Here is a 25,897-nt window from a genome sequence, read left to right as displayed (position 1 = left end):
AGACCTGGATACATATTCCCACTCATGGCCAGTGGAAATCAAATGGAATAAACATAGAATATGTGATGGCTCAAGGATTCCAATACTGAAAAATGCACTGGGAAAAATAAAATATATATATATATATATTAACAAAACTATGGGGCATGAGAATATAATGTAAAATAAAGATGGAAATGGTTATGAATGAAAATATATTTGAGATATAATTATTGACCTTCAGATGAGACAATGTCACCTCTATCAATCTCTTCTAAGGAGAAAGAAGGATTTGGGGTTTAATCAAATTATTTTTTTCTTAGTGAAATGAAATAAAGATTTACAAAAGAATCAGAGGAACAGTGTAAAGTGAATGTCATGATTACACCTTTTAAGAGTCAGAATTCTAGAGCTGCGTATCATTTTTCCATCACATGTTAGCATAGTTATTTTCATCTTTGAATACGTAAAGCAAAATTATATATGTCAATTATTTTGCTGTGAAGAGAGCATATTTGTCAGATAACACTCCACTAGATATGATCTAACAGCTATGAAATCTAATAAAAAATAACAGACGTTTTCTGATGAAATGAAAGCAGTTGATTCAAGAAAACACAGTTGTCTTTTAGTTCTGACAGCTCCAGTATCCTTAGACCCTCTGAATTAAACTGTTGTTCATGAGAAGATTCATCTACAGCTTTTAACTGTCACTCTTGGTTTGTTTGGGAACTGTAGTGTTAAAGCTGCATCTGCAGCTTATTACTGGCAAATGTTTACTCTTACCATGTACTCATAATGAAGCATAGTTATTATTCTGGATTAGAATCACTGCAGCTATCATGAAGGGAGTAACAGATGTTTTCACAAGGGCCTGGGGACCAGTAAAATGAACAAGATGGAATTAGGGATTTTGAAGAAAGAAAGCAGAATAGAGATCATCTCTTCCTCAAAATTTTATTTCCAAATAAATGCCAAGGCCACTTCCTAATTAAATACTCCAGGGCTTGCCCTCTACTCCTGTCCCAAGACATTTAATAGAATCCTGGCTGATGAGGCAATGACTTCTTGCAGCTACATCATATTTGCAATGGGAAAATTGATGAGAATACAATCTGAAACAACAGAATACTGGATTTCATTTCTCTGTCACAAAGCTTAACTTGGATTAGTTCTCACCAATAGTGTTTGAAGCAGCCAGTATGAAAGGGTAGAAGATCTTATTTAATGTTCCCCTGTTGCAGCATTATCAATACGTAAATCATCATGGGGAAATTCCTTTTATGAGGCAATCTTAGAAACAAACTTCTCCTATTCTCAAACATTCTTTAATGAGCACATCAATAATACCCTTTTGCCAAAATACATTTTTGTTTACATTAGAAAATCCACATCAGTGCAATTTACTTATTTTGATACCCATTCAACCTACACTGACAATTTAAGTATATTAACATAAAACTTTCAGTCTTGTTTAATTGCCTCAAAATATTATCAAAGCAGATTTCATTAGAAATATTGACAATGAAGGTGAACTGGTGCAGAAAAAACTAATAACCTGGTAAAAAACAAACAAACAAACAAACAAAACAACAGTAAACGTTTACTTAATAAGACACTAAAGTATTCTCATAATTCTTCCTTTTTTTTTTCTGCAGTGATCTATTGGGAGTGGGCCATGGCAACCATATTATCCTGTAGAGGGATACACTGTCACTCAATAGTAAATGCTCTAATTTTAAATGTCATGAATACTCTCTTAGCAGAATACATGCAGTCAAGTGCCAGAGAAGAGTGAAGGACCAATGTGAACAGCCCACAGTGTTATCCTGAGAAGAGGCATCCTAGACATGCACATGGGACAGGTATTTTGAACACAACAATTCACTCTCGATGAAAAGGAAATCTGAGTTGTATGGACAGAAGTTGTTCAATTATTTGGCATGTGGGCAATAGAGACAGTAAGGTATTTTTTCCAAAGCAGGTATAACCCCTGTTTTTGCTACCTGTGTAGATGTCTTCCTTGACTCAGACAGCTAATTCAATATCACTGATTGAGTACTCAGACCACTAAACAAACACACAACACAACACAATGAAAAACAGAACAATTCTTAACAGGCATTTGAAATAAATGTAAAAGGGAGAAAAATGTGAGAAACTGAAACAGTGGAAGTATGTTCTTAATATCACAGACATTTTGAGTGTCCAGTTAATCCCCAGCAGCTGTAAATAATTGAAACTATCTCCTAATTTCAACTAAATGTGTACATTGAAGCAAGTGCAAGTAGGATTTTATGTTTCTAATGCAGGCTGGTTTAACAATAGGGATCAACATGTTACTAGTTTAAGGACCAATATATTAATTCAGCAAAATGAATTAATGCATGCTTGTTCAGTAAAACTTTACTTTTTAACTTTTATTGGTTGTTTGATATGTGAAGGCCTAACAGTCTTGCCTTGTGAGAACAAATCCTTGCTCCACTGACTTTGCAACACACCACTACTTATTAATATAGTGTGTACTGGGAGCTTTGTATCAATCAGGTGTACCGAACACTCTTGAGTTTCATATAAATTGTTTTGTTTTCTGCCATAGTGTACCAAGATAAAAATTTTCTCAGTATGTAATAACAAGCAATGGAAATTTGCCAGACTGAAAGAAAACAGTTGAAAGTTGAATAAGAGTCACTGTGAAGAAACAAGATTGAATAAAGGGGATGAAGTAGGTGATTGTACAACAACCCAAGGGCCACACCATGAATGATCAGAGGATATTAGCATATATAAATAAGTCCTTGGAAAGAGAATGAGCACAAATGTTGTTTTCAGGAAACGTATATACATGCATTATCTGTATGTATGTAGAACCCAAAATTTGAGGGTTCATGTTTGATTTGTCAACTCATCCAGTTTGTATCATGAATTAAAAAGTGCTGCTTTCTAACACCACATTTGAATCAGTTCTCTTCCCAGACTTTCAGATGACTTATCTAACACTATAATCACTTTCTATGAGGTTACATGCAGAAGATAGTCATGCAACGCATTTTGTACTATATAGGTTTTTCTGTGCTTTTAAGAATTTATATATTTCCACCTAAAAAGTACTGTTTAAGTATTTTTTTATTTTTTTTATTTTTTTTTTCTTCCTGGCACCTGTGATATACCCAATCTCAAATTTCTTCATTTTCTCATACAGTTTTATGATACATAATTATGCATTCCAAAACATGTGAGTTAATAGATATAGGTATAGTGAGTTAATAGATATGCAGGACTCTTTTCTTTAATGCCAAAACACAAGGTATCATGTCTGTTACTATGAACATAGAATTTGCCTTTGTTCTGCTCACAGCATTCTGAAAATCCCTGAAACAATCTCTTATAAGCACTGATTTCATTATTTGCAAGTAGGTACTACACTCTAGATATCATCATATCTAGATGAAATGCTTCCGCATACCTGGTGAGTTCTTTCTAAAGGAGCAAGTATATGTTGTCCTCCTGTCATCACAGCCACACAAACACTGCTCAGGAGGGTAAAGGTCTAGAATGCAATACACAGAAAACCTGGTACTGAATTCTTTTTGCACATATCTCTGCAAAGCACTACATATTTGCAGTAATAAACTCTGTACCAAAGAACAGTGCTTTGTCCAATCTGGCTGGAAATAGTTATAAGTGGAATAAATCAACCAAAATGAAAAGAACAACAGGATGTTTGGAGAAGAGAATCTTGGTGCTTGACCTCATGTGCTAGAATTGCTATTGCTTCCAACTGGCTCCCATTTTTATCCCAAAATGTGCTGTGAAAAAATCTCTCAGTGCACAGAGTTAAGGCAAAAAGAAAAAAAAAATAGCTGTCTATGAAGCTCATCGAGAGAAAATCTTACTGTGATCTTGAGAGTGGTATAAGCTGACTGTCCAAGTGGGCACAGTTATGACTCATTTAGCAAGTAATGAACCATCACCTGATGTGATGAAACTCCTTTTCCCCATCAACTCTGCAAGAAGTGGAGAACAATATTTTATTTCACATTTTATTTCACGTGGCTTTCTTTTCTTCTCAAATTTCCTTTACTTGGAATCATAGCCTACTAAGCAACACAAACATCTCTTATTTAAACATGATTTCACTATTAGTATATTAAACATTCCACATGACACTGCCATAAATTTAAATTCTCAATGACTGTAGTCAGATCGTAGTACAGCTCTAAATCAGATAGAAGAAAATGCATTTTCCTCCTACTCCTCATAAATTCAACTTACAAAAAAACCCAAACCAAAACCAAAACAAAATCGCTCTTGGTCAATCACCATGATCACTACAATTATACAGGCACAGGACAAGTAGGATTTTTTAAATAACACAATTTCCCTTCAAAATCCAGTCTCAGATGTTTTCTGTAATGGATGGTATCTCTTATGCTGTTATACAGGGGAACCACCAGTGACAGAGCAGACACAACAAAGAGTAAGAGCACAGGAAAGGTTCCTGAGAATGACTGAACAAACAAATAACAAATGTCAGAGTGATAGAATGAAAAAGTTATTGGAGATGCAGAAAAGGTTCTTGGCTCTTATTGAAAGAAAGATACCAGAAGTAGTTGAACAGACGTTAATACTAGTAAAAATGACCTTACCATCAAGAAGGAAGTGATTAGACCACATATTTATTATCAGTTAATTCTGTAGATGATCTTCAAACAAATTGATGTAAGTCTCCCTGTTTAGAAAAGTGAATTCTAATTTGTTTTAACAAGCCATTGGCTCTAGAGATGCAAAGCGTTTGTGAAGTATTCAGTTTCTGGAAATACGTATAAATATTTCCTTCACAATTCTGGTATGTTTTAACAACCAAAAGCTTCAATAGAGACCCATCCCTGGCATGTTTTAAAGATGACAAGATTACCAAAATTGTTTCTTCCTCAAAGAAAAGGGAGGATATGAATGCTAGTCATGTTGCCATCACATAAGTACAGCAGGAAGAGTAAATTTTACATTGGAAAATTCTCCTTGCCTGCTAGAGAAGGCAAATATCGACTTCATTATTCACAACTCATTATCAAAACAAGGTCTGTGACAGCAGTTTGTAGTAGTTAACTTCAGCACTTTTTATTCAGCTCAAATGTATTCTATGTAGCACTCCTAAAAACTGAGGAAACAGTGTTTTATTTAGATTCCTGGTGAACTTTTGTACAGTTGTTGCATGGGGAATTTCCTTCAGGGTAACTCATAGGTCACCACCGCAATTCTCCAGTTCAAACTGAGGAACATGAATGGTAGAAATCTTGTTTATGATGCTATTTGCCACCATAGAAGAGGAGCAAATTCGGATGGGGAAACAATATATAGGAAATATTTCTGTTTAATTTCATCAAGATCATTTACCTATCAATATCTGAAACTATTTTGCAGTTTGTGGAGTGAATGAGAGCAAATGCAAGCTGGCAAATTGATCTGAAAACACAAAACCAGCTCTTTGCATTCCAATTTTTTTACTATTCTATCTCCAGTGTAGAACCATTCTTGAATAACTGACTGGTTAATTTGCATGTTATTATACACATTTTAATAAAATGGCACATGAAGAAACACACACATGTGGAATCCCATGTATGACATTTGAATATTAAGATTTCAGTATTACAATTGCTATGTTTGTTTTTGGTATCTAGAGGTTCTATCTCTTGTCTGTACTGACACATAATCCCCTCACTCTTTGATCTGTGAGACTATAATTCAGATAAAGTCCTAAATTGGATTTTATTTCATACTGCTTCAGCTCACGTTTTGTGCTGTGGATGTCCATCCCATGTGCCTCAGCTAGGATAATGGCTACGGGATCAGCTTTGTATAAATACAAATTGAGAAGGCACTTGATGGAGGCAGGTAAAAGGTGACTGATAGATGTCAGAGAGGAAATTGACAGAAAAGGTGGCTGTGAAACTCTAATCTCTATTTTTTGTTTCCAAGCCTCACTCGGTAACCCAGAAATCTAACTCCTCTTTCAGTAAGCTTAACAGGGTGTTGCCAAGAAGAATTACTTGTTTCTGAGATGAAAATACATATATTCTCATCCATCTTGACCTTGCAGAGAATTATCTACTTCTAGCTGTCTTCGGTTACAGAAAAAAAGAAAAGAAATGCCCCCCCCCCCCTCAAAAAAAAAAATAAACCTCACAAAAACAGCTAGGGATCATATGCGTGAATCTTGAATTTCAGATGTTGCTTCTGTATGCACCAGTCAAAACTCAGAGCAAAAGCATTTGGAAATCACATACCAACTACACCTTTTTAAAAATAAACATTGAGAAGTATGTTAAAACATCAAGAGAATTCATGTCTGAAGAGCTAAAAATAAGCTTTCCTAATACTTAACAATTTTCTGCAACAGTGACTAACAGTCAGATGATGCCAGTGGGTAGTTAAATAGAGATTATTTTCAGTTGAATGACATTACAGGATGCCTTATGTATTGATGGTTAAGGACCAAAGATCTTCCCAGTTATGGTCATTGTGATGATACAGTTTGATGATATCCAAACAACTGTCTGAAGAGATCTTCTGCAATCCAGACACTGAATTGATCTTGGTTAGAAAATGAACCCTGAAGAATAAAGGATCTGGGATATTTGATATTACTGTCATATACTCACTATAATTGTAGTGTTACCTAGGTATCTCCTCGGCTTCAGCCAAGAGACAATAGAGGGAAGGAACATGAGGGAGAAGCAGAAAGAATATTCAGCTCTACTGCCAAGGTCCACATCCCATTTAGCTGTATCCAGAGTCAAGAACCCTGGGATTCTTGCACTGCACTTCATGAAGTCCATGACCATGACAACACTGCTGAATATCAGTACAGTTCTCAGTATACTTATATAAAATTGTTTAACCTGTGCCTCAGTGACTGACAGCACAACACAGAGAGAATGGGTGACTGTACTCAACCTTGAACAAACTTCAGCTAAATAACTTGGTAGTTGAAGAACAGCTACTTCAGTCTAATCCATGATTTTTTTTCATGCAAGTAGCTGCACTAATGAAAAACTTATGCATACAATGGCACTGCCTAACAAAGATGGACAGAACTGCTTCCAATATTTCTGTATATTATAAACTTATACAAAGCTTTTCCTTATCTCTGTATTCATGCATATGATAGGAAGGTTATGTCACTTACCTGTAGATCAATTTTCTGATAAGCCCAAAGTCCTTCAGGATCCTACAGCACCCTCCTATATTAGTAATTTATTAGTTATTAGTATATATTAGTTCTTTTATCTTCCTCTGAACTTCTTCTTCTTCCCTCTTGCTTAGCAATGATCTAATTCAAGTGTCTCTCTTTGCCCTTTCATTTTCAATTTAAAGCAAATTTTGGAACCACTGCTATTGCTCACTTGCCTTTGGTACTTTCTGCTTCTGTAACCAAACCAGGCTCCAAGCAGACACTGCCAGCTGTTCTACATGGGAAGGTGAATAAATTGGTATTTTATCTGCATTGGAGGAGGTCATGACAGTTAATTGTTCAAGATCCTATGCATGAAAGGCACTGTACATGTGTAAATTATTAGTCTAATTGTAGCAACAGAATGGAAAATGGCAATCAGCAATGAAGAAACTACTGCATAGATGCTTAATTACTTGTGTGGAACAGCTGTTGTAATAGAAATTGTGACAAGAGCCTGGTATTAATGTAATGATTCTAATAACTAGATGCAAAAACGAAGCGAAGTTGCCTTTGGCAGAACTAAATAGAATGAAAATTGAAATTAAATAACACACTAAGCAAAAGAAAAGTATCACACATAGGGCACCATAAAAAGCAAGATGATTAGAGGTCTGGAGCATCTTCTGTATTAGGAAAGGCTGAGAGACCTGGGAACCATTCAGCCTGAAGAAGCAATAACAATGCTTATAAATATATGAAGGATGGGGAGTAAAGAGTATGGGGTCAGATTTTTCAGTGGTCACGAGCAACAGGACAAGGGACAGTGGGCACAAACTGGAACATAGAAAGTTCTACATGAACATGAAGAAAGGCTTCTTTATTTTTGAGGATGGCAGAGCACTGGGAACAGCCTGCCCAGAGAGGTTGTGGAGTCTCCTCTGGAGACATTCAAGACTCATCCAGATGCCTACCTGTGCAACCACCTCTCGGGAACCTGCTTTAGCAGATAGTTGGACTCTATGACCTCTGGATGCCCTTTCCAACTCCTATAATTCTGAAATTCTGTGAAATCTGTATTATCAGCATCCTAGCAGATTACACTTTTCTTCCATCTCATCTTCCAAAATGGCTCCTTGCCATCCTCTTGAATAAGAAGATACATTCCTCAGTGTTACATTTCTGGCAGAAACTGAAAATTACAAGCAGAAGCCTTGTTTCTACAACTGTTCTCAGAAGAGACTGAACTAAGCACTGACCTCACACTGCTACACAGAGAGGCAATAAATAAAAACATATTACAAAATGAACACTGCAGAACACAGGTATTATCATTATTTACTTCCTGGATGGCATTGCTGTAATAACACTTACACTTATTTTGAATGAAAATTCAGAAAGTGGTAACTGAAATTAACTTCAAATAGTAAACAAATATATATTAAATAATTTTCAGCTTGTCCTTCTAAATGAACAAACTGACATTTTATCAGAGGTGAGACTTTGTTTTTAACAAGAAAGACGAATTCCATGAGATGCAGATACTGTGCTACTGTAAGAGAACGTGCTGAGCTTCATTCTACATATAATACCTTATTTGCAGTCCATTGATAAAAACATTATGCATTATTTGTCATGGATTTCTTAAAAAAATGCTATAATTTTACATCAGTGGCATTGATCTGCTTCACCGTAAAATTTTTCTTTGTTTTCAAACAGCATCACTGCTACAAACAATAGCTCTAGTCATATGCTCAAAAGAATACAGCAAGCAGCAATATCCCAAAAGAACAAATTCTACTAATATGTAGCTGAACAATAACTTCAGCATAATATTTTGAATTGTCTGGGATTTCATCTCAGTTATTTCTGTGCAGATGTTACATGTCAATGCATGTAATAATGCTAAGTTTGTTTTTTCCTCTGGTAGGAGGGTGTGCAGACTTTACATTGATGTTTTCTAAGCCAGGTATTCTGTAATGGTATGGTAATGGAATCACTCTACCATCTAGAAGTATTTCTTACATAGACAGGAGCCCCAGTTTATTCAGGTTCCCTCTTCAAAGTGTTTTGTCTGCCATCTATTTTCTCATGACAATAGAAATGTCACTGCAGCAAATACATTTTTGATTACCTAGTCTGTTTGACTTTCAGTGAGTAATTAATACTGTTATCACCTAATCAAATGTTGTTTAAATGCAGAATGCAAACTATGTCCTTGGCTTTGTTCTTTTCACCCTGTATGCTGGCCACAACAATAGGCTCTGAAATAAGCTCTCCCATAGATCACGTTCTTGAAATTAAGAAGTTATATTGTAATAATGTACATTTTTTTGTAACTAGAGAGCTGAAAAATTTATTAATCTATCTTCGAATATCAAACTTGTTCTTTAAGACATGCATGAGAATATTTTTGTTTTCATAATTTTTTTTAATTCATGTTCAAGACTCCATGTAAGAGCAAATTGTTTTAGTAGGCAACTCAGAGACTAAACATTAAATTTACCCTGACATCTCACAGTAACATTCTAGTTTATACCACAGTTCACTGTGTATAAAGTCACTGGCGTCTTCTCACTAATTTCACAGGATTTCATTGAGGTCCTAACTGACAGACAAGACATTCCTGCACGTTTTCTTACAACCAGACATGGCATATTTTCTACAATGAGCTACCTTTATCATGACAGTTGTAGGTTGTCTGTTGTATTAGGCGAGTGTGCGCTTTTCGGGCTGTGACGAGATAGGTCCATCCCCATGCCATCAAGATATATGGTGTATACGTTTCCAGTGGGCGTACACGAAGGGCATAGGGTATATATACGTGTGTTAGCTTCAATAAATCGCCATTTTACTGCTCATCATATTGGTGTCATATCAGTAATTGGTCAAGCTGCAAACTTCCAGAGAACACTGACAAGATAAAGGTAACAAATGGTGACCCCGACGTGATTGGAAGTGGAGCAGCTATAATTCTAACGGCGAAGGTTCTCACTGCGGAGCGGTAATTATTTACTCGCGGAGTGGTGAAAGACTGGGACGGGAGGATTGGCCATAACTCTTCGTCAGGCAGTAGGGAGAGCTCGGAACCCCCTCGGTACGGTTGGGGAAGCGCCAGGTTGGGGCCAGGTGGGATACGTTTGGCCAGAGGCGACATGGAAGCCGTTATTAAGGTGATTCTGCATGCATGTAAAACTCACTGTGGGAAGGATGTTCCTTCTAAGAAGGAGATTGCTGCAGTTCTTTCGCTGCTAGAGAAGGAGGGGATGTTAACATCTCCCTCTGATTTATATGATCCCAATAACTGGGATGCGCTCACAATGGCGCTTTCACAAAGGGTGCTGGCCACCCGAAAAGTTACAGAGTTCAGGGTCTGGGGATTAGTCTTGGAGGCGCTTAAGGCGGCAAGGGAAGAGAAGATTGCGGGGGATCGGGCTAGGGAACTGTTGGGGTTGGGGGCGAGGGGAACCGGGGGGGGTCTCATCTCTCCTACAGATCCAAAGGAGGAGAAGATGGCGCCGACCCCCTTGGCTCCAACTGACGTAACACCTTCAAGAACAAAGAAGGAGGAAGTTGAACAAGACCACTCAGCTCCAGAGTACACCCCGCCCCCACCTCCCTATCCAGCACGAAGACTATATCCTTCATTAAAATCATTTATGGATGAAGGGGGAGGGGGACCCTCGGTGGAATGTACTGTTGCTCTCTGCACAACTGATAAGAGGGCAGTGGGGGAGGATGGTACTGTCTCACTGCCAGGTTCTGCCTGTTGCTCTAGTCACTCCCCTGAAGGGGCGGATCACTCCGCCCAGCAAGGGGAGGGAGGGGGTGGTACTTCGTTACTGTCTGGTCCTGCCTGTTGTTCTAGCCACTCCCCTGAAGGGGCGGATCACTCCGCCCAGCAGGGCACTGGATGTGGGCGTAGCACTTCGATGCAGACTGCCCCGGGACACGCCCAGGAGGGGTGTGGTCCTGTGGCATCTGGCCCGTGGAGCCCGCCCACACTCACTGACTGGGCTCGGGTGAGGGAGGATCTCAGAGCAGCCGATGTGACGGATACGTTTGCCTTTCCAGTAACAGTGAATACAGAGGGTACAGCTTGGACCCCTTTAAACTCTAAGGCAGTCACTCGCCTTGCAGATTTGGTCAAAAACAAAGGCTTGCGCTCTCCAGTGACTATGGCAGCAGTTGAGGCTCTCATGGCCTCTAGTCTTCTGCCTTATGATGTGGTCAGCCTTATGCGTGTCATCCTTGAGCCTGTTCAATATACCTTATGGTACGACGAGTGGAATAGGCTGCTTCAAGTTGTGGTAGCCGCTGCGACCCGCGATAATAACCATCCGGCTAATGGCCAGGGTCGAAAAGACAAGACGACTCTTGCGCGTCTTCAGGGGTTAGCAGATGGCATGGTGGGATCCCCGGAGGGCCAGGCGAATGCGCTTAGAGCAGGGGAGTTGGCAGCGCTCACGACCGCAGCCCTTCAGGCTCTGCGGATGGTGGCTAAGGTTGCAGAGCCTGTGCTCCCATGGACAGACATCAAACAGGAGCCCTCCGAGCCATTCTCTGATTTTGCGAATCGCTTGATCCGTGCGGTGGAGGGGTCTGACCTCCCAAAGGGGGTCCAATCTTTAGTCGTGATAGATTGTCTTAAACAAAAATCGCTGCCAGACATTCAACAGATTATAAGGGCGGCACCTGGGACTTTGAACACTCCAGGAGAGATCATCAAGTACGTGCTAGATCATCAGAAAAATGCACCATTGACTAATGAGGGCTTTGTAACTGCCATGCAGGGAATGGCTGCTGCAGTAATGGCAGCCTCTCGAGTTGGGGAAAATAAGGATAAGGGCCCGTGCTTTAAGTGTGGACAGCTTGGTCACCTTAAAGCCCAATGCCCTATGAGGTTTAATCAGAAGGAATTCCAGGGACCGGACAAGAAGTGTCAGTGGTGTGGTGGGGCTGGACATGCCGCGCGTCAGTGCCGAAAACTTAAAATCACGATGCAGGGAAACGGGAACGGGAGGGCGCCGATGGCCCGGGGCTCCTTCCCACTTCCTTAAACCGGGCTACGAGCACAACTCCCACCGTGGCATTAGCTATGGACCTAGGCAAGCGCCCATTGGTTAAGGTCATGATGACATTTGATCCTGAGACCCCAGTATCGGGACCTAGAACGGTGTTTTTTATGGCTTTATTGGACTCCGGTGCGGATATTACTGTCATTGCGACAGACGATTGGCCACAGGAGTGGCCGAAGACCTTTACGTGGAGAGTTCTCATGGGGGTGGGGGGTGAGGTGTCCACCTGTATGGCTGATGCAGGGGTAGAGCTCTCGCTTATAGGGAGGGATGGCTCCATCGAGAGGACTGTCTTTACGACCCCCACTATAGCCCCAATTAGTGGTTCCATTCTGGGTAGAGATGTTCTCCTTCAGTTGGGGGTGCAGTTGACAAATTTATAGAAAGGGCCACTGTCCACCATTTAGCGCTGCAACATGCGATTCCGCTACGTTGGAAACGGGATGCTTCTCCCGTTTGGGTGGATCAGTGGCCCCTTCCCGCTGATAAATTAACAGCGCTTATACAGCTTGTCTCACGAGAACTTAAGGCAGGCCATGTAGAACCCTCTCTCAGTAATTGGAATACACCTGTTTTTGTGATCAGAAAGTCCTCTGGGTCATTTCGGTTACTACATGATCTCCGAGCAGTCAATGTACAGCTTGTTCCCTTTGGTCCTGTCCAGCAGGGGGGACCTTTACTATCAGCTATTCCAGAGGGGTGGCCTTTGATGGTCATTGACCTCAAAGATTGCTTCTTTTCCATCCCGTTGGCTGAACATGATAGGGAAGCTTTCGCGTTTACGGTCCCAGTTGTGAATAATAGGGGGCCCGCCCAGAGATACCAGTGGAAAGTTCTCCCTCAGGGTATGGTCTGTTCACCTACGATTTGTCAGATTGTAGTGGGAAAAATTGTAGAGCCGGTGAGACGATCATTGCCGGACTGCCAGATTGCCCACTATATGGATGATTTGCTGCTTGCTGCACCATGTGACTCTCGGTTGCAGACTCTGGAGGATCAAGTGGTCTGCGCGCTTACAACTGTCGGGTTTGTTATCTCCCAAGAAAAAATCCAGAGAGAACCGGGAATTGAGTTCCTGGGTTATAAGTTTGGGTCTGCAACGGTGATCCCGGAGGGGTTGGAAGTAAAGCCTCACATTACAACCTTGTGGGACGTGCAAAAACTAGTGGGGGCGATGCAATGGGTGAGAAATGCTGTCGGTATCCCTCCACGTCTTATGAAACCTTTTTATGACCAGTTGAAGGGGTCGAACCCACAAGAGGAGAGGCAGTGGACTCCAGAGATGGAGTTGGCCTGGCGAGAGATACTATCTGCATGCTCCACCAATGCGCTTGCGAGGTGGGATTCGGAGCGGCCACTTGAGGGTGCAGTAACAAGATGCCAGCAGGGATCAGCTGCGGTGGTAGGGCATACCCTTAGCTCTCGCCCTCGTCCGTTATGCTGGTTGTTTTCCGCCCAGCCGGTAAGAGCGTTCACTCCGTGGTTGGAGCAGTTATCATCTTTGCTCCGAAAGGCTCGCCTCACAGCAGTGAGAGCCTTTGGGAAGGACCTGGACGTCATATACTTGCCAGGGACCTTTCGGAATGTTCAGCCTCTGCCAGATGAGGTCTCATTGGCTGTGTATGACTTCAGTGGCAAGTTTAGCTATTCAGACTCGCTGCCAATTTTCGATCTGGCGAGACCTCTCCAAATATCACTGCGAATTAGGGTATTGGACATCCCCGTGGATGGTCCCACGATTTTCACTGATGCCTCGTCTGCGACAGGCCAGGGGGTGGCTGTTTGGCGGGGTCCTGCTGGTGAATGGGAATCAAAGTTGATATCCGATAGTATGGCAAGCGTCCAAATGCTTGAAGCCAGGGCAGTGGCAGTGGCGCTATGCCTCTGGCCCCAGACTCCCTGCAACATTGTTACTGATTCTGCGTTCGTAGCTAGGATGCTCTTGCGGATGGGAAAAGAAGGGCAGCCAAACACAATGGCTGCAGCCCTGCTAGAGGACGCTCTAGTAGCCAGGACTGCACCAGTGGCTGTCCTCCATGTCCGTAGCCATTCTGATGTCCCAGGATTTTTTACAGCCGGAAATGATGTCGCAGATCGAATGGCTGGGGGTCAGATATATACCCTGCAGGAGGCTCGTGACCTTCATTCTGCATTGCACATAGGGGCTAAGGCGTTGGCTCGGGCCTGCTCCATTCCAGTTACTGTTGCGAGGGAGGTCGTTCAAACCTGTCCGCACTGTAATTCAGCGCCAGCATTGGGGGCAGGGGTTAATCCTCGTGGTCTTGCCCCACTGGATGTCTGGCAGACAGACTTCACAATGGAACCGCGAATGGCCCCAAGGCAATGGCTCGCTGTAACGATTGACACATCTTCTACTGTCATTGTGGCTACCCAACATGGCCGTACCAATTCTACAGCAGCGCAACACCACTGGGCCACGGCCATAGCAGTTTTGGGAATGCCGCGCCACATAAAGACAGACAATGGTTCTTGTTTCGTTTCACACTCGTCCAAAGAGTGGCTAGCCCGATGGAATATCACACATACTACGGGAATTCCGGGAAACTCACAGGGTCAGGCCATCGTAGAAAGGGCCAATCGTCTCCTCAAGGAAAAGATTCGTGTGCTTGGGGAGGGGGAAGGGTATTCAGGAAAAATCCCGGTATCACAGCAAGGTGAAATTTTGGCCCGTGCGCTATATGCATTAAATCATTTTGAGCGAGGGGAAAATTCAAGGACCCCCATACAGAGACATTGGCAGCCGAAAATTATCGAGGAAGGCCCACCAGTAAAGGTTAAGTTGGACAATGGGTCCTGGGAGTCGGGATGGTCCATATTGGTCTGGGGAAGGGGATACGCAGCAATAAAACGCAAGGATACGGGAGATATACGTTGGGTGCCATCAAGAAAAATTAAGCCAGAGATTGGTGGCAAAAAAGAAATCATCAGGGACTTAACAAGAGCTGAGTATCCTCTTATAGGACCTGCTGATCGGACGCCCAATGAATCCCGAACCAAAGGAGCCCAGAAGGACTTTCTCGTGGATACCGAAGAAAAAGAAACCTGAGAACTCAGAGAAACAACCCTTGCTGCCAACGAGAACTACCATGCTAATGCTGTTGTGCCTTTTGTGTCTGTGTTGGTCGCCGGTGGGGGGCATTCATTTGATTCAACAACCGGGGAACTTATGGGTTACATGGGCTAATCAGACAGGAAGAACAGACTTTTGTCTTGCATTACAGTCAGCTACGTCACCCTTTCAAACATGCCTTATAGGGGTCCCAGAATGGGATGACTCTGCGTTTAAGGGTTACCTTGGGAAAAAGAGTGGCTGTTTGCGGTTCTGCAACGGACTAGAAAGAACTTGGAGGTGGCTGGGAAATGATTCCGTATACTATCTCGGAAGGAAAATGGCTTGTACTATTTGTAGGTTAAACATCACTCTTCCCGAGGAGCCCCAGCAGCTGGATTTACTTGGCTCACAAATGGTACAAAATGATACTTGGGACAACAATAGCTCACAATGGTTGTCCCCTGGGTGCATGATCTTTGGCTCAATGAAAAGGTTGTCTCTGACTAGGCAGCAACTTCTTGGTCCAGAGGGCCCCTACTGGGACCCGAAAACTAATCAAACTGTCCCCTATACCCTTGTGTATCCCCGTGATGATGAGACCTTTGATATTGATGGAGGATATTGTGGGTTTTACCCTAACGGATCGGTGCCTTATCGTTCTGGAGATTGTCCTATAAACGTCTCAATAGGTGAGATTGTTAATATTAGCAGGACGGATGGGTCTGTCCGAAAGGTCGACTGTGAAGATATGGCATTCAACACAGGTTGTTGTGTTTTCCCTATCCCCAAAGGATCATTTTCGTTCATGGGAGAACTTTGGAACAATGATACAGCAAAAGCCTTACCACCAGGGATATTTCTTATTTGTGGGGATCGTGCTTGGCAAGGGATTCCTAAGAACCCAGTAGGAGGTCCTTGCTATCTGGGGAAATTGACTATCTTATCCCCAAGTATCTTTGAGATCTATAAGGCATCTAATCATTCGCGAGCCAAAAGGGATATGCATGCTCTGGAGCCTGACTGCGGGGACGACGTAAGGTTATGGGGACCCACTGCTAGAGTCTTTGCTTCTTTCCTTGCTCCCGGGGTGGCTGCTGCACACGCTTTAAAAGAAATCGAGAGATTGGCCTGTTGGACTGTTAAACAGGCTAATGTTACCTCTCGGCTACTCTCAGATTTGCTTATAGATGTAGAGAGCATTAGACACGCTGTGCTCCAAAACAGAGCGGCAATTGATTTCTTACTTCTGGCACAAGGTCATGGGTGTAAGGACTTTGAAGGGATGTGTTGTTTTAACTTGAGTGATCATAGTGAGTCGTTGCACAAGAAGTTGGAGTGGTTACAAGAACACACCAAGAAGGTTGGCATCCAGGATGATCCTTTTGGAGATTGGTTGGGAAGTCTGTTTGGAGGTATTGGGCCATGGCTCAAACAGCTACTTAAGGCATTAGTGATAGGGCTTCTTATATTTCTTGCATTAATGATATGTGTGCCATGTATATTTAGATGTCTACAAGATTGTTTACAACGTATGATAGAAGGAGTGTTCAATGAGAAAATGGAGCTCCAGCGGTTATACGCGAAACTCTGAGCAGAAGGATGAATGTTATAATATAACCAAAGATGCCTTGAACGTATTAGTTAGAAACTACTAATATTGTTAGATATAGCATCGTTTATCTCTGCATGCTTTGCAATCTGCATATCTCCCTTTATAAATTACTTGTTTAGATAAGGACTAACACCTTTATATAATTTAGATTAGGACTAGCGTTCGCGTTGTAACGGGATAAGGCTTTCTTGGCATGGGGAGGGGGAAATGTTGTATTAGGCGAGTGTGCGCTTTTCGGGCTGTGACGAGATAGGTCCATCCCCATGCCATCAAGATATATGGTGTATACGTTTCCAGTGGGCGTACACGAAGGGCATAGGGTATATATACGTGTGTTAGCTTCAATAAATCGCCATTTTACTGCTCATCATATTGGTGTCATATCAGTAATTGGTCAAGCTGCAAACTTCCAGAGAACACTGACAAGATAAAGGTAACAGTTGTCAACTCAACTGGACAGGTATTTCACTGTAAATCATTCTCTTGTTCTCTAAAAAGTGTGTTTTATCCCTAGTCCTGGAAAAAGAAAAAGGAAATGATGAGGAGAGGAGAGGAAAGGAGAGGACAAAGCTACAGTATTTATTTACAATTTTCAGAGGGAAAAGATAATATTCCTCTGACATAGATTCCTAGGTAGAATGTAGAAGAACCTGAGGGAAGTTTGTATCCTGAAATTCACCCACAATTTAGATGATTCTGTTATCTGTCAGTACTTCAGAAGTAGGTCATTATCAACCTCTTCTGCTATACAAAATAATAATAATAATAATAATAGTAATAATAATAACATTAAAAGCAGTCTGTCACCTGGGACATTCTGCAGCAGAATTTAGGTCTTCAGCAACTGTATTGAATAGCATAACTTTATTCCACTTGTGTCCCTCTCACCTTCATCAATTTCATTTTAAATTTGATGCGCCTTCCTAACAAAACGTTTCATTGAACAGATCTATTTTTTATACAGATTTTGTGTTAGTTTTGTTATTGATGTTGTTTTGTAACAAAAATAAGCTATTATTTCCAACAAACTCTTCTTCAAAGTGTTACAAACCGTTTAATCATGGAGAGCCCAGTATGCCTCTACTGGGACTCTTGAATAACTTTTTGGATTACTTTTCTACAGAAAAAGTAGTGAACGCTATTTCCCAAATATCACTTTTAGCTGATGTAGGAAATCAGTAATTTAAGGGAGGGGGAAGGGAATAAGAAGTTTAGGCATTCAACAGACATGATACATTCCAGTAATCCTGAAAATATGTTCAGTATCTTAAAGAATAGAAGAATTTTTTTCATTGTAAATTCATGATGTTTGTCAAATGTGTGAAGAAAAAGGAAAATGCAGTAGATATTAATGGCTTTATTGTACAACAGTCATGCTAGAACTCAGGCTACAGTCTTTCTCAGTTTCCTCTGTCTTGTATCTGCATAATCCAAAGTAACAGCATTAAGACCTTTGGACTAAAGAAAGTGTACGTGAAATTATACAAGGATCCTTCACCTTTTTGACTCTTTGGTAAAAAAAGTAATGCTTAAAATGCTGTACATTTAATGGAATTGCACAAAATAGTATCAAGATTTAAAGCATCTTTAATCATCCTTAGTGGTAGATATTACATTATTATCATTATTATTTTTTAATCTGCCCAACTTAGCAGGAAAATGCACTGATTTTTTTTTTTTTTTAATTCTTGAAGATTTGAAGTTTGGGACAACTAAGACAAGATTTGAAGAAGTAATGTACATTTTCAGGTGGAGCTGAGTGATTCTGAGAGCTATAATTGTAATCAGGAGATAGTCAAATTACACCATAGTACCTGGACTACCAATAAACATTAGAGCCTTAATCAGTCTTTTGTCATGTTTTTTAATGACTGAGTTTCCTGAATATATATTTGTCTCTTTAAGATTTTCAGATTTTCACACTCATGGTGATTTAAATTTGTTTTTGTTTGTTTGGTTGGTTTTGTTGTTGTTGTTTTTACCAGGCCACAGGAAAAGCAAACTAACAAACAAACATAAGAAAAGAAAAAACACAAAACCAGTGAAACTCAAAGGAAAGAATGCTTCTGAACAATGGAAGGTCTACTTCCAGGTCATTACTATTCTTTTCACTACCTCTGAGGGTTTAGCTCTGATGAGTTTGATGAGTTTGTTTCTGTGTCCCAGTTTAAAGGGTAAATCTCACTGGTCCAAAAATTTTTAAGACTTCTTGATATCCATTTATCTGTAGGCAGGTTCCCTAAAAAATTATGTTGCTTTATTACTAATGTGAGCCATTCTGATTAAAGCTAAGAGTTTCTATGCAAGTTTGCACATATACAATCAGAGGGTTATTTGGCCATTTGTACAGCGTCCAGATGAAGCTGGATGTGCATTGCCATTTGAGAGTTCTTGATTTCCAAAATTCTTTGAAGAAATGAAGGGATAAATATAGGATTAAAAAGCAGGACTTACTCTGGCTAGATATACAAAACAGAATGTTAAAAAGCCTGTCAAGACAGGGGTTTCCTTTCAACTAATCAGAAACTTCCATTAGTACTGTGGAGAACCAGCACTTTTTTTCTGTAGAATAATAATTGTTTGGGTTTTGTTTTTAAAGGGTCCAGAGGAGGGCCATGAAGATGATCAGGGGGCTGGAGCACCTCCCCTATGAGGACAGGCTGAGGGAGTTGGGCTTGTTCAGCCTGGAGAAGAGAAGGTTGCGGGGTGACTTCATTGCAGCCTTTCAATACCTGAAGGGAACTTACTCCCAGGAGGGGAGTAAACTCTTCGAAAGAGCTGACAATAGCAGGACATGGGGAAATGGTTTGAAGTTGAAAGAGGGAAGATTTACATTGGATGTTAGGGGGAATTTCTTTACTAGGAGAGTGGTTAGGCCCTGGAACAGGCTGCCCAGGGACACTGTGGATGCCCCATCCCTGAAGGTGTTCAAGGCCAGGTTGGATGGGGCCCTGGACAACCTGATCTAGTAAATGTGTATATTTGGTGGCCCTGCTAGGCAGGGGGATTGGAACTACATGATCCTTGAGGTCCCTTCCAAGCCAGGTCATTCTGTGATTCTGTGATTCTGTGTTTTTTTTTCCACTCAAAAGCAAGGAAAAACAGATGAGAGGTAGAAATCATAAGAATTTATTTTTCAAAAGAGAGATCATCCTAATTCGGAGACCTAACTAGAAATTATTTTTTAAATTTTTAAAATGTATACTGCTTTTGTAAATCAATAATTCTGCTTTTAGTAACTTTTTTCATTAGAAATGACAATAAAATGTGAGGAAGAAATCCAGGTAGCATGCCTCAACGAAGGTTTATCATGCTTAGTGGGCTCTAGATTCAGTCCTGCAAACACACTTGTGGTGTTTTTTTTTCTGGTGATGCTATTTGGCCAAATCACTCTAAAACAGGTTTTGATGTAATAACAATACTAAGAATAACTGAGAAAGAGTAAATAGCCCTTTAAGCTACAAATGGAGGGAAAAGGAAATCATTCCTTACTCTAATCCCTTATTTTTAAATTAGACATTAAGATTTCAGTTTCTGATACTCATTAATAAAGGTATGTTATTAGCAGCTTCCTTACCATAAATATTTGCTTCAGACAAAGTTTCAAAGGTATGGAAATTTTGAAGAAACTAGCAAATCAGAGCTCAGTACCTTGGCTGTCTCCTTTTGCTTCAGGGTTGAAGCACTGTGTACTAGACTATCATCAGGCCTAGCTGTTTTGGCTGGTGTGTTCATAACAGTTATAGAAACTTTACACACTGAGTACTAATGAAGCATGACTTCATTTATATGTACATTTGAAAGGGTTCTTTTGCACTGAGAGCATCTCTCCTCTATAGGGTCCCTGCCAGCCAGCATAACACAACTTTATCCTGAAATTGTGTCAAGGGACATGGGTTATTTTCAGAGTGGGGAGACCTTAGCTCTGTTAAATTCTCCTCTTGTAAGCATGCATCTGTTTGCATAAACATATTTCTAACTTAGTTCTTCTGTCAATTTTGGGTAAAAAATTATCATCTCAATTCTCTGACTATTGTCATGAAAGTCATTGTGAGGGAGGTAAAGATGAACAAACACATATACACAAGGAGTATGTTTTAATTAATCTTGCTTCCATTCAGCACAGGAGATCTTGGGGTACTTGTTTTGCCAGATTTTGGTACAGAAGTTGTTAAACATCTGAAATTCTAGCTTGTTCATTGTTATTCTATTCCTGGCAACACAGCCTGATTTTGTAGGGATTAACAAATAGACAAGTCAGGCCACAGATTTTTCTGAAACTAATGAAACCACCTCTTATTTGAGAGCTGGTTGCCACAGAGTAGAATGTGCACATGACTTTGAGGAAGCATATAATCATACATTGCTTTCTCAATGGAGAATATATCATCTTGGTTCTGAAGAACCTTCTGACATGTCTTAGTTTTGTTGTTGATTCAATCAGTTCATATTCTCAGTCTTTCTCCATTTGATTAACATTCATTATCTTGTTGTTTAATAAAACAAACAAAAAAAACAAACAAAAAAAGAAATTGTTACTTCTTACATCATCTGTTTCCTTTTTTCTCTTCTCTTTCTTTCTTTCCTCCCTCTCCTTCCCCCCACCACACCCCCCCTCCAATTCTTCTGTTTTTAATATTCTTTTTCAGCCTAAAGCTTTGAGGGTTATTCATTCTGCTTGAATTGGATGAGACTGAATTTCACCATCTAGCAGTGACAAAGCACCTAACTTGATGCACAAATATTACCTTTCTGGAATAATCTTCAGAGCTTCTCCTTACAAGCAAATTCAATTTTTAAGAATATACACTGCTTCATTTTGCATATTTTATTTTGAAGTTTTAGCTAGAGCTTTTCTGAAGCTGGAGAAAGGAATAAAGAATTCTCCAAAACTCTGACTCAAAGATTTTGCACTGTTAAAATGATTTAGTAATGCTTCTGTAACTCATTAAGCCAAATTAATGCTAAGCGTCAGATATAACTAACATCTAACTTCCTTATTGCAGTTCTCAGAAGGGGAAGTAATTGTATTGATTCTCCTGAAGTTCATTTCTATAGCTATTTGTTTTCAGCTGAAATAAAACATAGGCAATTTTGTTGAGTCTCTCCAACTTTATTATAAATTTAACTGTGATTTTTGCAATGTATGTATACTTAATCACATTTTGTCTTGAAAAAAATCATAGAGATAGAATAAAATTCCAGATATCAGTTGGGACAGGGTTGATTTTTCTTTCATAATGTTCGATTTGTTCTGGCTTTAGGTGAAAAACAGTGTTGATAACACACCAGTATTTCAGCTGTTGCTGAGCAGTGCTGTACAGAGACAAAGGCATCTTGCTTCTTTTCAGTTTCTCTTCTTGCCCTGCCAGTGGAGGGGCTGGGGAGACACAAGGAGTTGGGAGGGTATAGGACAGCTGATCTAAACTGGACAAAGGGATATTCCATACCATATGGTATTAAGTTAAAACAAACATACAAATAAAGCCAACAACAACAAAAAACCTGGAAAAACAGTGGGAGTTGATGGGGGGGCAGGAGTTGTCCAGGGACTGATTGGACATCAGTCAGTAAGTGGAGAGCAATGTGCATCACTTGTTTGTGTGTATATACACATTTATATAATTATTATCATTAATGTTACCTTTTTCTCTGCTTTCTTTTCTGCCTTAGTATATATATTTTTATCTCATCCTAAGAGTTCTACTTTGTGTGTTTTTCCAGTTCTGTCCCTTATCTCACTGGGAGTGGGGTGAGCTTGAGTGAATGATTGGTGCTGAGCTACCTGCTGGGTTAAACCGCAACAAAAATGTACAAGGAAACACATATCCATTTTTCACAAAGTTGTCAGAGCTAGCTACTTAAACTGTTTCTCATGGTTAATATGCCAGATTTCAGAATTTTTTGTCTGAAGTATGCAATGATGTCACTATGCAAAATGCATGTTTTGATACCCTCGCGTAGAGCACTGGCCTACACTCTAATAACTTTTATGTCCAGCTGTCCAAAAAAAGTCAATAATCTCAGACACCCTTCAAGATGTTCAGCACATTTTGCTGCTATAACCTGTGACAACCTCTAAGGGACACATAGGATATCAGCAGGTTAGCATTATGTGTAAAAAATCCACAAACTCGAATCTGTAAAATACTGTAACAAAGAGATAGTATGGCATGGTGAGAAATAGCAACTACCACAAAGGACAAAAGTTGCTAGAGGCTTCTTCACGTCTGACCTAAAAATATTGAGAAACTGCCAATGAAGATTGGAAATCAAAGTGTTGATATACATAATGTTATCAACAAAGAATAAATCTTTTAGGGTGCTACAGTAAATATATCAGCACAGAATACTGCAGGCAACTTGAACTCTTTCTGCTTGTTCAAAATGATGAGACTCATCCTACCACACCTTTTCTGCTGGAAAGATTTCCTTAGATTTAGTAACATTCCTTTTGAAATTCACACAGTTCTTTCATACATTTCTGTAATATAACATTTGAACATAAATTGAATATCCTTATCCCTAGCAATTTGCGAAGCAAAAAGAAGAGTGACAGAACTGAAGAGGAACAACTGAATTTTTAGGAAGCAGAAGAATCTAGTAAGGAATCAAAGACACAAGAAACAAACAAACAAACAAACAAACAAAAAACAACTAAGGAATTCCTGAAAATTGACAAATACCAAACATTTACACAGAGAAAAATCTCTAATGAGGCTGCATCAGGATTTTTCCTCTAGTGAGGAACAGCAGCAGATGTCGCAGAAGAAAGGACAGTTGGACTCTAAATGTAGCCAGGTAACTCGACAATAGAGAGAGCTCTTGAAACTGCTGATGTTAAAGTCTCAGTTTATAAGGCTTGCATGTTTTTTCTTTTAGAATTTGAAAATTTACTAAAAATTTTATTGTATCTACTGAAGCCACATACCCCATGATTCCATACATTCAGGCAGGGAGAATCAGAGATAATCCACTCCTGGAAGGTACAGCCTTGCTGCCAGCCCTGAGTCCTGGCACAGCTCAGTGTCAAGAGGGATGCAGTGTGCATCTCTTCCATGTATCTGCTCCTGATGAAACCTCTTCCATTATTCAGGCTAAAATATTTTTATTTGTAAGGTCTTACTTTATTGTCAGGAAGAATCACTATGTTTCTATACAAAACATGACAATAATTTGTTTTGAATGAAGCATATACAGTTCTGGTTTTATAAGGGATAATCGTGGCTTACACAAATGGAAATGAGAAGATAATCCCCTAGCATCCACTACAGTCATGAGCATGCCATTTTAAAACCCCTGGAAAAGAGTTTCAATTCTATTTCAGGTTTCAGTTTTGCTTTTGAAAATCTGTCAAAGGTTTGGCTGCATCCCACCTGTCAAAGCTGAGGAAACAAAAAACTTTTAAAGATTTTCACATGTAAGTGTTCAACTAATTCAAGATGCAATGTGACAAGTAAAAATGAATCTGCTTTTCAGAACTGGAGTGTACTTAGCCTAAAACACAGGCAGTAATTCAAAATTATGCACTGAGATTGGTGCTTTGCTTAGCAATAAAGACCCTAACTTTCTTTTATGTTGTAATAGAAGATTTTTCTAATAGCATTTTAAGTTTTAAAATGCATAGGTTTAGAAATGAAAGCAGCAGAGAAGAGGCCTAACTATATCTTAATTCTCTCTATAGAATGAGAAATATCTTCACTACACCACCAAGAATACTTCAAGTAGTTGGAAGCTGCTCTGTGATAAGCTTTAGAAAGATGATGAGCAAAATTAGTGACAAAGAATAAAGGTAGAGAACAGCAGGATCATTACAAATATCTCTGAATTCCTGGTTCCTTAAATGCAGTAAGGAAGCACTGTTTAGCCTAAGATTGCAGCTTACCATGGAGCACAGGGACAACTGGAATAAATTACCTTCAGACTAAAGAACCAAGAACTTGTGACAAAAGAATAGGCAGGCTTATGTTAGTATTCCAGTACTACTGTTCTATTTACTGTAAGACTTGCCTTCCCATATGTTAAATTAAGAATAGAGAGAGAAGAGAAGAAGGACGAGAGAAGAGAGGAGAAAGAAGAGAGAGATTAGAAGCTGAAGAAATGAGCTATGGTCAATGGGATGAAGCTCAACAAGACCAAGTGCTGGGTCCCATACTTTGGCTGCAACAACTTTAGGCAGTGCTTGGGGCGGTGTGGCTGGAAGAGTACATAGAAGAGACAGACCTGGGGGTGTTGGTCAATGCTTGGCTGAGCATCAGCCAGCAATACTCCCAAGTGGCCAAGAAGTCCAATGGCATCCTGGCATGTATCAGAAACAAGGTTGTCAGTGGGAGTGAGGAAGTGATCATCCCTCTGCACTCAGATCCGTTGAGGTCCCACCCTGAGTAGTGTGTTCAGTTTTAGGCCCCTCACTACAAAAAAGCATTGAGGCCCTGGAGTGTATGAGGGGTCACAAGTCTTCTGAGGAGCTGCTGAAGGAACTGGGATTATATAGTATGGAGAAGAGGAGGCTCAGGGAAGACCTTACCCCTCTTCACAACTACCTGAAAAGAAGTTGGGTCAATGTGGGTGTTAGCTTTCTGTCCCATTAACTAGCAGTCTTTAGCAGGGACTAAAGATTATGGCCTCAAGTTGCACCAGGGGAGATTCGGACTGGACATTAGGAAAATCTTTTCCATAAGCGTGGTCAGGAACAGGAATGGGCTACCCAGGGAGGTGGTGGAGTCACAATCCCTGGAGGTATTCAAGGAATGTTTAGGTGTTGTACTGAGGGACGTGGTTCAGTAAGAAAAATTGGTGATAGGACTGGGTGATCATGGAGGTCTTTTCCAACATTTGTGTTTCTATGTGTTTTCTCATACAGTTGTATGAGAGAGAGGTTTGAGAGTAGAAAGCAAATATAAGAGAGAAGTGAAAGAACAGAAGAAAAAGTTGAAAGAAGTGAGAAGAGATAGTGAGGAGAGAGATAAGAGAGGACA

At 40.3% G+C, this 25,897-nt stretch overlaps 1 protein-coding gene across 1 annotated transcript; it reads left to right on the top strand.

Annotated features, from left to right (window-relative positions):
• The first annotated feature begins 9,862 nt into the window (after window positions 1-9,862).
• Window positions 9,863-17,289, top strand: LOC146762002 (uncharacterized). Its single transcript, XM_085539232.1, has 4 exons — window positions 9,863-12,214; window positions 12,316-12,447; window positions 12,591-15,130; window positions 15,216-17,289. The coding sequence occupies exons 1-4, from the start codon at window positions 10,312-10,314 to the stop codon at window positions 16,896-16,898; spliced, it is 6,258 nt and encodes a 2,085-aa protein (XP_085395358.1). The 5' UTR covers window positions 9,863-10,311; the 3' UTR covers window positions 16,899-17,289.
• The last annotated feature ends 8,608 nt before the right edge of the window (window positions 17,290-25,897 follow it).

This window comes from Coturnix japonica, chromosome 2 (assembly GCF_054131305.1).
Source record: "Coturnix japonica strain WE chromosome 2, WE-NBRP24, whole genome shotgun sequence".
Classification (NCBI taxonomy): Eukaryota; Metazoa; Chordata; class Aves; order Galliformes; family Phasianidae; genus Coturnix; species Coturnix japonica.
This window is presented reverse-complemented; position numbering and strand designations above follow the sequence as displayed.